At 38.8% G+C, this 13,743-nt stretch overlaps 1 protein-coding gene across 10 annotated transcripts in view; it reads left to right on the top strand.

Moving 5' to 3' along the window:
• Positions 1-13,743, top strand: part of diaph2 (diaphanous-related formin 2) — a 370,107-nt gene that overhangs the window by 117,766 nt on the left and 238,598 nt on the right. For all 10 annotated transcript variants that reach the window (XM_080308461.1, XM_080308483.1, XM_080308468.1 and 7 more), the window contains 6 exons: positions 1,249-1,357; positions 3,564-3,674; positions 4,966-5,078; positions 7,855-7,971; positions 12,192-12,310; positions 13,645-13,709. In XM_080308461.1, the coding sequence (XP_080164587.1) occupies positions 1,249-1,357; positions 3,564-3,674; positions 4,966-5,078; positions 7,855-7,971; positions 12,192-12,310; positions 13,645-13,709 (634 nt within the window). The remainder of the gene's footprint in view (positions 1-1,248; positions 1,358-3,563; positions 3,675-4,965; positions 5,079-7,854; positions 7,972-12,191; positions 12,311-13,644; positions 13,710-13,743) is intronic.

Genomic DNA, 13,743 nt, shown 5'->3' with positions numbered 1-13,743 from the left:
CAGACCTCCCTCTCTCTGTCTGTCTCATCCGTGTCAGTCAAAGCATTCAAGAAAATGTTGAAGTAAACATGAAGATCGTCGCCGTGATCATAGCCTTGCATTAAAATGCCCGTATCTTGTAGAAATGACAGCCAAAAGAGCTGAGGTGTCACTTTTTTAGCTCAGAAACTTCCTCCTCAACCGACATTGTGACGCTGGCTCATGTTCAACACCCACTTTAGCTGACAGCATCAAAAGGGAACACAGCGAGTTAAGCAGATCTATCTTGCCTGTTTTGAAGCGCCGTCTGAACTGGCTTTAAAGTTATTCAGTATGCAGCTCCCCGCGTTTGTCTGACTTTGTAACCTCTATCACAAAGAATCATCCTTCTATTTATCTGTTTGTCAGGCTCAGTCTGCACATACAGTCTCGTCGGTCAAGCACATGGTCTTCCTCACTCACAGATTTCCTTCTGGTTATTCCAAATTAAGAAAAGTCAAAATTGCAAGTTTATTTGGCACATGTGTGTACATACATAAACATGCATTCATTTGTATAGTGTGACTGTTTACTTACAATGCTAATACTATAGCATTTATTCCCTGACTTCCATGACAGTAGGCTGAGCTCTGCATGCCATGGCAACGATGGCTCTGCAGTGACAGGGGCCACTCGCTGCCAATTATTGGGTACACATGTTGTGAATAACTCTTCATGTAACCGCTCATAAGACATGAATTTACTCTTATTGCAGCCCTGTTTGTGTGGGTGTGGTTATGTGCAGCTTACTTTATTCAGAATTTAGAGGCTAAAATTGTCCAACACTCTATTTAGTTGAGCTGCCTTGAGCCTTTGCAAGTGCTCTAATTTGCTTACCTTCTCAATAGGTGTATTTGAGTGTTTGAGCACTAGTCTGGCTCTCCCTGCAATAATTTGGACCCCATCTCGTTCAGCCAAATACACGATTCCACAGCTGCTTTGACGACTAAACACATTTGCAGGAAAACCCTGTTTTTGTCTGCCATCGCCTTAGTAACAGTTAAAATTGGACACTGCAACAATAAAGGACTAAATTGTATACAAAGGGATTGAAAGCGGTAGAATTTGTCAGATTGACCAAAGATGGGCTGAGTAAATGTTCATGCCAACACACAAGGGAAAATAAGATACATGATGCCTGAGGTGAAAACTGTGAGTAAATGTCCTGGTAGCGATGTGATAAAAGTGTTTGTTGACTTTTGTGTTTGCCCGTTCTCTGTTTTCTACCAGCTTGGATAAGATTCTGGCTGCTATGACAATTGCTGCAGAAAGGAACAATAAAGAGAGATTTGCTCCAATTGTGGAAGGACTGGAGAACCATGAGGCCCAGCAGCTCCAGGTTACACACAAGTCCACTCACATAAGCATTCACACACACACAGCATGCATTCATCATTCCCCTTTTATTACCTTTGGTGGATAAAAGTGACCTTCGTGTTTTAATGGTAACTACAATAACCAGAACACTGTTGTTCTGTAACACGCTGCACTAGGTTTGCATTCGTGCTTCCAAACTTAGTAGTTACACTGACACAAACTTAGTAGTTACATTGACACAAACTTAGTAGTTACACTGACACACCTCCACAACCAGGTGCAATTTGATTCTACAACTATTACGCTGAGAAGCTCTACTCAAACTCCTCCTTCACCGCTGCTGATTTCCACATTCATTTTGAAAACATCACAAAATAATAATAAAAAGGATGTCGAATCTCTAATTTATATTTTTCTCCCGTCTTTCTTTTTTATTCCTTTTGCTGCTTCATTTAAATTCTCCATTTTACAGATACTTCACGAGTATTCTTCAGCAACAAGAAAACTTTGTAATAGCAATAACAACACCCCTTAAAACGTGTATTTGCGAAGCCAAAAGGAGGAAATTACTTAAGAAATTACTTTAGCTGCAGGGATTGAGAAGTCTTGAAGGAAAAGTCATGAAGGAAACTGATGAGGCGGGTGGTAGAAGAGAAAGTAGATATTCTTTTATTAGGAGACTGTTGTTTTTCCGTTAAATTTTGCCGTTAATGAAATGAAGCTGGTAATTGTGAAGTAAATTAAAATGCTTTGCTGATGCAGGGGGTTCGGAGGAAATTAATAGACTTTTTATCCAAAACCTGGAATGGGCTCCAGAACTAGACCTCGCTAATGTGATTAAAATGCGTTTTACCCCAGTTCGGGGTATATTTGTCTGCCGAGCATGAGAAGAACTCTGACTTTCAGCTTTAAAACCGTCCTGGCAGTGCCACTTTTAATTACGATGTTTGGAACCCCCTTTTGGCAGCACTGCAGCTCTCTAAACGTAACGCACATAATGCCCTTACCCCCAACTGCTTCCCACTCCACAATACATGACTGAGGTATGTTTGAGGTGATTGATGTAAGTATCTATCTGTATGCAGCAGAAGAGAAAGAATTTTTCATGAGCTCCATGACTTTCTTCACTCACATAAATTCTGTGAAGGTTTGGTGGAGTTTCTTTTATGTGTCTGGCCTCTGGTGGATACAGTAAAATGTCAGGTTTCAGTGCACAGTTCTCAGTTTGAGGCCCTCAAGCTTTTCTCAAACACGGAGAAGTCTGTCATCACTCCGGTTCCTGGCAGTAGTGGCACATAGTCAGCTGCAGTGCATCCTTTACTACAACAAACGTATACTTTTCAAGAGAATATGAATGCATTTGGTAATGCTCCTACGAGCGCTGCAGTAACAGAAAAATCAAAGGTTCGTGGCGTTATTTTCACTTTTGTTTCACTGAGTAGAAAATAAAAAGCGTGTTCAGGTCGTATTAAGGTTGGAAAAAGTTGATTCAGGACTGAATGTTGGTCTTTATGGAAATAAACGTTAAACTGATTTTGGTAAAACTTTTTACCCAAATAGCGTTTTTTTTTAACCTTGAAAAATCATAAAGCTTACACAGGAAACCACACAGACTCAGAATTGTTCCGATTGCTGTTATTAACGCATACATACCGACAGCACAGGGTCAAGGTTTCAGGAGGCAGTGTTTTTAGATTGTCTGTGGGAATCCTTTAGCCTGCTATCGATTGTCTGTCTAAGGGAAACTATCTTATTCACGACTTCCTCCCCTGAAACACGTTACAGGTCATTATAATTCATCAGTAATTTCCTCGTTACCCAAGCCAGCCTCATCCACCTACCTAGCACACACACACACACACACACACACACACACCACTCACTTTGAGGATTTCTCCTTACCAATAAATCCATTAATAATGCACATATAGTCAATAGACATACCAGGGTTGTATTTTCTACTTTCTGCAATTTTCCATTTGACTTGTCTCTCTTTACTTCCCTCGCCTCATCCTCGCGGTGCTTTTTCTGTGATTTTGCAGTTTGAAAGGAAATATTAAGGTGCAAATATTCACCTCAAATTGCAGTTACGCTGCTTTGACTAAACATGCATCTTAGAGTTGAGTTACATATCTGATGATGACACTTTTTTTTAGGTAAAATATTTAGTTTCTCCTGAGTTTTTCTCTTGATTTTGTTTTGTTTTCGTTGTTTTGTCTGCTCCACAGGTTGCCTGCATGCAGCTGATCAATGCCCTGGTCACCTCCCCTGACGACCTGGACTTCAGGATACATTTGCGCAACGAGTTTTTAAGATGCGGCCTAAAGAAGATCCTTCCTGTGAGTTAGCAATCTCCAGAGAACACATTGTTTACATGCGTGTCATAAACATAATTTTGCATCGTTATTGCCAATCCTCCCACGACAACTTACCTCTCTCTTATTATAATTACTGAAAGCAAGATTTCCTTTTCATCACAACCCAAATAGCTTTTCGTGCACTTTAAACTTCCAAATAATTGGGATGTGAATGTTTTATGTAATTGTGGTCAGGCAGCATTCAGGCATTCAAACCAAATTATTGAGATGTTAAACTGAGTTATTTTCATTACACACATACTAGAGGGATACATTTTATTGTTTTAATTTAATTAGTAGTAGTAGAAGCTTGTGCCAAGTATTATGCACTGCTAGCACCTCATCACGCAGGCATCATTATCGGCAACCTTACGCATCTTCGCATGAGCCGAAAGGCAAACGAGCTCCAACACATCATTCAAACTCTCATTTGTCACAAGTGGGGTGAAGATGTCACAAAGCCAGTTGTTAATAAGTCATCCCAGCTGTGCCTGTTGATTATTACTGTCATTACTTTAATTATCTTCAATTCTGCCCCCTGATATGAAAGAGGCTCAGTGTACAGCCATTCATGAATGCCACGTTTACCGCTTTTAATGCCGACATTCAAACTGACACTCTTTCATCTAATTATGAGTTATGCTCAGGAGTCAGTGTTGTTGTTGGCAGAGAACTAGTCCACTGAAAAAGAAAGAACAATTTGTTTTGTTCTTATAGTCCTTGATGCATGTATTTGGCTCTCCTCCTCTTCTCCTTCCCTCCTTTTTTTTGTGCCATTGTGCACCTCCCTCCGAACCAGCGTTGCTTGCTGAAGACAGATGGTGCGCCCAAAAAACGGTGCAGGGTGATTGATACCTGCAGAAATTGGGTTACATTTGGCCCTGTCTCCATCTGTAAATTCCACTGCCAGTGATTCATAGAGAACTTGTAAAGAGCACCTCTGTAGCCCCTTGTGGCTGGAACAGGTGTGCAGGAATTGGTACTGTCTGGAATACTTAGTGAGAGTTCACAGCATCTCAGTTCCCAGTTTTCTGTACACCTGGAAGAGGGAGATGAAATTTTGGTGTTAGTTTTTTTTCTCTTATTATTATTATTTTTTTTTAGAATAAATTAAGTTATAAATACCATAAAGTGGAAGCCTGTGAAAATTGAAAAGTAAAATTTTCACAAACCCATACATGCTAATGCGTCTGCAACATAATAATCTGCAGTACAGGATGACCTTTGGTAAAACTTAATCTAAACTATATACTGTATGTCTAACTCACTGCAGGAGCTAAAAGAGACAGAAGAGCTGGACATCCAGCTGAGGGTGTTCAATGAGAACAAGGAGGAGGACTCGATCGAACTCTCACATCGCCTGGATGACATCCGCGCAGAGATGGAATATCCTTTTGTCCTCCCTCTGTGAGAATATACAGATTCTGCAGAACTAGCAGTGAGAGATGAGTGTATATCGTGGGTTTGGTTAAGCTTCATAGGCTGAAGCCCCCTCATGGCTTTGTTCATTAGAGAAGGATTCGAGGAGCTTGAGCACATTATCCAGCTTCATCTCTGGCCAGGTATACTAGGTAAATAACCTTGTAATCTTAACCTCCAACCTCTCTTTTTTTTTATTAGCTCTTCTCTTCTTCACTTCACTTTTTGTCTTTTGTCTGTTATCGTTGGTCGGACTCTAGTAAGACTCCTGAGGGAGATATCGAATAGGAATACTCTTTCCCTTTCTTACCATTTAACATTTACAGTAGACAATTAAAATTTCCCATGAAGTGATATTGTCCTAAATGGTAACATCATATTTTTTTCTGTTTAAGTAACAGTCTGCTCTCGTTTCCCTGCTCCAATTTAGAAAGGTGAATTTTGACCTCTAGCTCTCTGTGGATGTCCATTTAACTCCAAACACTCAGAGTAGAAGTTAATAAGGTGATATGTAATTTAGTCCCAAGTTGGAAACTTCTTCAAGCACCCCAGACAAGAACCTTTTAATAATTCACAAATCTTCTCTAAGGCTATGTATGAATAGCTGACATTGTTATGCAGATGTTCATTCCCACAGCCTTTTTCTTCCACCAAATCCCACAGTCCTAGTACATGCACAAAGTGCTACTGTGAGTGACAGCTGCTGTTGACACATGTAGGTTAGGGGAGGAGGTAATGTGTGTGTATGTGGAGAGACGATATAGGGGGAAAAAGTGCGCCGAGATTAATGATGTGCTTGAGCAGGTTCACAAATGAGAAGGTCCAATGTTTGTTTCGAAGGACAATTTGGTATTGATCTGTTAGGTATGAGCATAATCTCAACGCCCAGGGCTACCCTTTGTCTCTTTGCCTGCATGCGGACACATTCTTATATATGTACAGACAGGTAGTACCTCTGTTACCTGAAGACTGTATATGTGTCTTGCAGCAGTTTCATGAATATTAACCTGAAAGGCCTGTCTCCTCTGTGTCCGACCCAGGTCCAGGTGCCGAGGAGGTGACTCCAGGCCACTAATAAATATTAATGATCTGTGGAATGGTGATTGATTGACCCCAACACAGACTGGCCTACATCACACTTGACTGCCACTCATGTTTATTCATTATTTGGAGAGATAGTGTAAAGAGAGACAGAGAGTAAGAAAGTGAGCGTAGAGGAGGTGCCAATGAATAGATTGGCATTTTACATTAGGTTTATGTCTGCAGTTTAGTGATAGATGAAGCTAGTTGGGATCTTTCCCAGTGTGAGCTCTTTCTCATGTCCTCTCAAATGCTGCTGTGGTGAGGCTATAATTGAATCTCACAGGCCTGGTAATTCTCCCAGGCTTCAAACTCCACTAATGCAAGGAAGGCAAAATGATACTTTAGAGAAGCCTGTATTCCCATCCCTGCTTCTCTAAAAATTTGATATGGGATAAGAGTTTAATTACAGACATTGTTGAAATTAATAGCAATTAATCGGACTGTCAAACAGTGTTTAAAAGAATTGATCTGCTCCAGTTGCAGTGCGTGCAGATCGTTTTGTATGGGTGACAGCAAGCCGGGCCATATAAAGATCGTAGTTCAGTTTCTGCACATTCATTTAACGGATATTTTCTGTACCGAAAGCAGGATGGAGGGAAATCACGACATATGGTGCCAACATGCTGCAAATTTAACGCGATTGCTTTGTAGTTACTGCGTTTCTCTTTGTAAATATTTTAACATACATTGTCAAGATCTGCACTTCGTGTTAGGATGGCAATCAGGTTTTTATCTCTGCAAGCTTGACAGTGCAGTCTCCTTAATCTACTTTTTTTCTGCACATTTCTGAGAGGCTTATTCCACTTTTTATTTTCAGAGAAGATGAGTGCCCATTGGGAAATCGTCTTTTTTCAAGCAAACAAATCAGACAGACTCCAGATCACTCATTTTCTGTATTTATTTAATTGTTAGAGTTACGCTTTAAGGAGGTTATGAGAACAGCACAAATATTTTACTGCATTAAATACGACATCAAAATTGAAACGTTTTTCTCTCAGTAACTTTTTTTTAATTCATCACTTACAATTACATATTTACACATGAAGAATAAAATGTAGGCTAGTTCAGTTTTATGTCTGTTTTCAATGCCAAAGCCATCACTACCTCCCCCTGGGAAATGCAAACATAAGATGTAATCAGTAACTTTTGGAAATCAAATAAGATCAGTTTTTACTCCTCCTACATGTCAGTTTCAATTTCAGTTTTGAGACTCAACTGTACTTTTGCCCTACGAATAATCTGATGCTCATCATTCTTAGCTTAAAAATTCAAGCCAGTTTTTCTCTTATTAATTTTCCATCTCTTGAAAAGTCTGGAATAAAAGGGATACCAGAGGGGAGCATTTTTCATTCCTGATCCCTTTCCACAAGTTAGCTGTTTACACTGCTTTAGCTCTCTCTCGAGAGGACGGATAAGAGGAATCGCATCTCTGTTTGCTTCTGCGCACAGAGTCCTTGTAAGAAAAGCTGGCAGAGATAAATAACTATAATGAGAAGGAGTAAGAAGTAATGAAAATCTAAATGTTTATTGCAGTTGAATGATCCTGAATAATAAGGAGTTCAGGTTGGGGGGGGGGGGGGGGGGTTTCCAAAGAAGTTAGCCATATCTGCAATAACATGTCAATAACTAAAGTTGCTTGTCCTTAACCTTACTCTTGCACTGATATGAATGAGGTGTACCATCTCCTGTCCAATATGGTGAAAGACACTGCCTCAGAGACCTACTTCCTGTCAATCCTTCAGCACCTATTGCTCATCAGAAATGACTATTACATCAGGTAAGTTGTGTTTGTGTTTTTTTACCTACCACTAACTTTGTATTGACCGATGACCTTGTGGTGCTCTCTGTAAGTTTGGTGTAGTTTTTGCTTTACTTTTTCCCCATAAAAAGTGCTACAAAAAGCATAAATTTTAAGGTTTGACATTAGGGACTTGGTTGCTTTGACTGACAGGTGGAGGCTAGTTAAGGAGCTGGTGTTTTCAATCATCATGTTTATGATGCTGGTGCTTTCTGCCTGGTTATTTGTCAATAATCTGACAAATAATAAGGCTTTTTTTGTTTAATTTTGTTAACATCCCTGTTACTGAGCACGAATTAGCAGATATGAAATATGTGAAAAGCAGCTGCTCAACTGGGTCCAAAAGTAAAATAGCATTAAGTTACAAAACATGTGCACGTGTACACTGTAGTTACATTCTGAAAGGGGAGAAAAGCTTTAAAAATAGCTTGTAGCTATTTTTTATTAATCTCCTTTATTGTGAACTCCAAAGTAAAAAAAAGAAAGAAAGAAAAGAAAACACTGATCAGAGTACTGCAGGGATAAAGTAATGCCTCCATAATTGCAACCTCAGTGGACAAACAGATTTAGTTTCCAGGTTGTCTGCATTTTTTAAAATTTGGTGCTGAGATTCACTTGAACTCAAGCAAGTACTGATTAGATTTTGGGGGGTGGAGGTAAAGGTCTGATATCATTTCGTCCAATTCATGTCAGTGTTGATTCCTCAGGAACAGCTGGGCCTAATTTTATGAAATCTAAGACAGCTCTAACCCAGGAAATCAAACGCCAACTTACTGTACATTAAGTTTTACATGAATGTAGAATGGGATAAAGTGACGAAGCGGTGACATTTTCTATCCAAAAGGTCCAAAGTCGACTTCACTTTGACATAATGTGGAAAATGAGGGAACATTTTCAACACCATAGATATTTCATTCTTGGCAGGTTGCTAAATTCTTAACATTGCCCTTGTATTATATTTCTTCAAAGTCTTCACTACATAAATTATAAATCTATACAGATATGGTTGTAAACGGCAACTTAACTGGTTAGCAGAGGCGGTAGTTTTAATTTAATTGATTTTAACCTGTGGGGGTTGCTTTTTATTTTACCTTTGAAGAGGAAAAATATCAGTAGCCGGGAAGGTCGACACTCTTCTAAATAGAGTGATTCTGGTGATTTCGCTGCTGTGTCAGATCTTTTTGCAGAAATAAGACTTAAAAAAGAGAGTTCAAAGATGAAGGAAAGCTGTGAGGAGGACGATGAATTTACCATAGACAAGTTGCTGTTCCCCTCGAGTTATGAATTATGTATTCCTCATCTATTCGGAGGAAGTGAGAAATAGAATTCGCATTAACCATCCAGTATCACTATGTCCACCTCAGCTCGAGTGCCCACAGTGTAAGCCAGCAGTAAAGAGAGATCAGTACCAAAACTCGTAAAAATCGGACGGCCTTTTTAAAGATATGTTTTGGAATATTTCTTTCTTCTTGAGCTTGCATAACAAAAGCAAGGAAAATCTCATACCCAAACATTATCACCCGAAATGCATTATGACTGAGGCCTTTTTATTCCTCGTACATCACTGCTGTGCACTTAGGATGATGGAGGACACAGTGTTACACTGCATGCAGCTATTTCCAATAGATACTATCGGCTATTTTTTGGCCTTTGCCCTAAGAGTTATCAGCTTTTAGGGTTGTGGTTAAAATGTGTGGCTATACCATTTCCACAACATGAAACTAAAACAAAGTGGGAGGCCAGTAAATGGTTGGGTTTAACTGGGATTATTTACTGGTGGAAGTCTTTTAAAGGTAGCTTTCACATGAATAAACTTGTAGTTGTATTTTTCTGTACAAAGTAAGACATTACATTTCTTTGTCATTGTATTAATTTGAATTACCGCTACACTTGGCTCCTTAATTCTCCTTTCAAATAATAACATTAAATGAGCGTTCATTAAATATTATAATTAGTCTTCTAATAATAAGACCTTCTATAATGGGCAGCTGCTCTGTCTACTGTAATTCCTTCTAACACAACACTAGTTGTTTTTCTCCCCTCTGGGGTTTTGGTGTATTTTTGATAATTAATCTCTTCCTGAAAGCCTAATGAATGGGAGCACATCAAACCCACCCAGTAAATATAGAGCAGATCTGCTCTTTTGGAGCCTGGTGATATGGGGATTACACTGGCTATGTGGAGCAGAGCTGGATCAAGTGGCTGGGGCTGTGCTGAACTGCAAGCTATCACTGGAAGAAATGAAGGTGCCAAAGTAAAAGAAGAGGTGGGGAACGATGCAGGGGACATATGCTTGCTTCTGGAGCCCAGCCCTGCCCACTGTGGAGGGGCCTGACAGTTCTGGGTCACTCTCTCCGTCTGCAGTTATCTCCACCCAGCCCCTATCTGCCTGGTGGTGGCGGAGGATGGAGGACGGAGGGAAAATAGGGCGGCTTATTGAGATAATAATGTGGTGTACATTGGTGACAGTTGTAAGCCGAGTGCCATAGTGCTTAAGCCATGCAGGGCGATGTGTGAGCTTTCACTCGCTTGTTCCAGTCATGAGTGGGCGAATCCACCAGGCTTAATGTATGGCATTTCATGCTTTCAAAACAGAGCACCTAAATGCTGATTTATTCTTATTTGCTTTGGCTCAGAATTTTGTGGCTTTTCATTTTCCTGCTCATAACATGATATGGTCTGTCCACCCACAAGGTATCATCAGAACATAGCCTTTGAATTTTTGTGCGGAGTTAAAGCCCCGAAGAAAAAAACAAAACAAAAGTTTTCTGCATTTAATGTTTGATAACAAAGTGTGTTCCTTTTTGCTCAGATACATACTTGAATGATGTACTTTTTTATCTTTTCAGACAAATTACCTGACAGCAGACACATTATTCACGGTTCTGCCTGCTAACATAATTATTTATTTTTCGTGACATTAATGCTCTTTCATTGTAGTGCTCTGGTACAGAGCCATTCAGGTGGGCAGTCTTTGATCAGACTTTGAGTGTCTTGTTTAGATCAAAAATGGAATAAAATGTCAGGATTTTTGGCAGCTTGGATTTTCATTTTTAGGAAGCTATAAATGAACTAATAATGAATTAATATTAGCCACATACAGGTTTACAGATTTTCCAGTGTTGGCTTTGTCATCTTCTTGTTGTAAAATTATACACCCAAATGGTTGCTCGCAAATACACATTTATATTTTCTAAATAACAATAGAATTAATCTACATGAAATTAGTATTATTTGCCATTGAAAGCCTCTCTGGACTGGTGTACCATGTAATTGTTCCTTTTAACAGAGGGACATAGCTTTTGCTCACTGCACCCACTAAAAATATGTTTATTTAAAAGAGATGAAAGGAGTTCATGTAATTATTGAACCACTGGGTTGTTTATCCTGTTTGTCCAATTGATAATGCTATATTCCACCAATTAATTGTATAATAACCGTTATTGCCCAATAAAAAATAAATAGCATTGACGGTCCTATCTGTGTGCACCTGTAAAAAGGATACTTTGTATTTATTCATTTATATTTAAAATAATTGAAAAAATCCATAATTTAGGTTTAATTTGATGAACATCATTAAGTGTCAGTTTTTCACATTTAATGGTTTTCTGGTCAATGTCTTGCTTAGAAAATAATTATCTCTTGCTTAAACTGCCATTGTATTTGCTAAATGTCACTTGCAATTAAAGCTGATAATGGTACAGAGAAAAGGTCACATACCAGCCTGTGTGCTAGAGTCGGACTCTCGGGCCGATTCGCACAACCTTCTTGAAAACACCAAGCACTCTGTCACACTCCTAACTGGCTGACATGTTTTTCTATTCATTGTGCTTTCAATTACTCACATTACACTGATTAGATTTACATTTCAGTTTTTATGGTTTCTCTAATTGGCAAAGATGATTGCAAATTATGCAAGAGGGCAAGCATGGCCTCGGCTACTGTCAGTCACCTTGAAATTGAAAGGCTAACACATACTTGGGTTCTGTGTACCCATTAATCTGCTAATTCCATGTAAGGGTTGATCAAATTTAATAGGGTGCCTATTTTGTCCAGCAGCACCCTTTTTGACATGGCATTTTGTGACCTCTGGGTTGGATAACAGACTCATTTGTGGTTAATTAGCCTTGTGGAGTTTGCGTCACTCATATCTTTCTGTGGTTTGTCTAATTGTTCTACTGTGTTTCGTGACTCTTCAGGCCTCAGTACTACAAGGTGATAGAAGAGTGTGTGTCTCAGGTGGTCCTCCATCGCAGCGGGATGGACCCGGAGTTTGTCTATAATAAAAGATTGGATGTCGACTTCACCCACATGATTGGTAACTAGAGAATTGTTTCATAATCATTTGTTACTTGCTAATTACACATACTGTAAGACGGCACAGCGATGCAGTGGTTTGAACTGTGCCTGTTATGTCATATGATATGATGTGTGTTGACAAACAAAATCTAAATGTTAATATGTGAATAAAAAGTCACCTTTGCTTAAGGTAAAACAAGTACCTTAAGTAAAGGTGACTTTTTTTAGATCCTGTGCTTCAGGAGTTATATTAGGAGTTATATTCATTATTCTCCCAGAGCCTTCGTCTAACATCTCCAGTGACTTGTCATAAGATAAGAGGGTCATTTAATTATTAGTTAACTGAATCCAGTTAATTCAGGAAGAAAAAGCCCTGTTAGACTTTAAAAAAATCTTGCTTGTAGTCTTCCAGTGAAAACATCTATTTGCACTGTGTTACTAATGGGTATCTTTTTAAACAGAGAAATAAATAACACCACCATGTGTCTCTCAGTTGTGTCACCAACAGTTCTGCAACTTGCCAACAAAGGGTCATTAAAAGTTTCTAAACCTATGCACAGAGGATCGGTGCAGTATTAAAGACGTTTTTTTTCCTTCTCACTTCACTTGGATTTAATCAAGTAATTTTAAAAAGAAACAAAAAATCTGTTTTTCTTTTCACATCTTCATTTAGTTTTTGAAAGGTGTCTATTCACTTGTGTTTTTATCCACATTCACCACAGGTTTTTCATTTTCTAAATGAAAAATGTGTAGCTAAATATGTGATTTAGCAAATAATTAACGCCTAGAATTTGCACTTTTGCTACCTACAGGGCAGATGTAAAATGTGGGATTTGTAAAGGCAAAGCTAACAAAATAAAATAAAAGATAGAGACGTCTGATTTGATCCATATTTATATACTCTGATTTCTTTCTTTTTGTTTCAAGGCACATACTCTTAGGCAACAGATAGCTAACAGTCGGTGGTGGTGTTCTTGTTACAATAAAACACTGATGTTAATAAAGAAGTGGAATAGATGAAGGGGTGAGAGATAAGTACATTTGCTAATCAGAACCAAGAGTTGCACAAGGTGCTTAAATGTTAATACAATTTTAATGAAATCTAAAAAAAATAATATTATGTTATCGCTGGCTGATAATGCTACATTAAATGAAATGAAATTAAAAATTCAGTGATTGATGCGATCTCCCAGACCTAACAGTTGTTCCAAGATTTAAAAAAACAAAGAAAAAACAATCCCCAGCTTTTATGTACTTTTAAAACAATATGCGACTGTAAATCTCAGGAGCCTGTAAGGCACACCCACAGATGCATTTGAATTATCTTTTGACCATGGCCAACTTCTCTTGCAGATCAGCTTGTGGATAAAGCCAAAGTTGAAGAGAGTGAGCAGAAGGCTACAGAGTTCTCCAAAAAGGTGAGACATTAATCACTCCAGCAGCGCCCCTCGG

This window comes from Astatotilapia calliptera, chromosome 2 (genome assembly GCF_964374335.1).
Source record: "Astatotilapia calliptera chromosome 2, fAstCal68.1, whole genome shotgun sequence".
Classification (NCBI taxonomy): domain Eukaryota; kingdom Metazoa; phylum Chordata; class Actinopteri; order Cichliformes; family Cichlidae; genus Astatotilapia; species Astatotilapia calliptera.
Note: the sequence above shows the minus strand (reverse complement) of the source record. Positions and strands in the feature narration are given on the sequence as shown.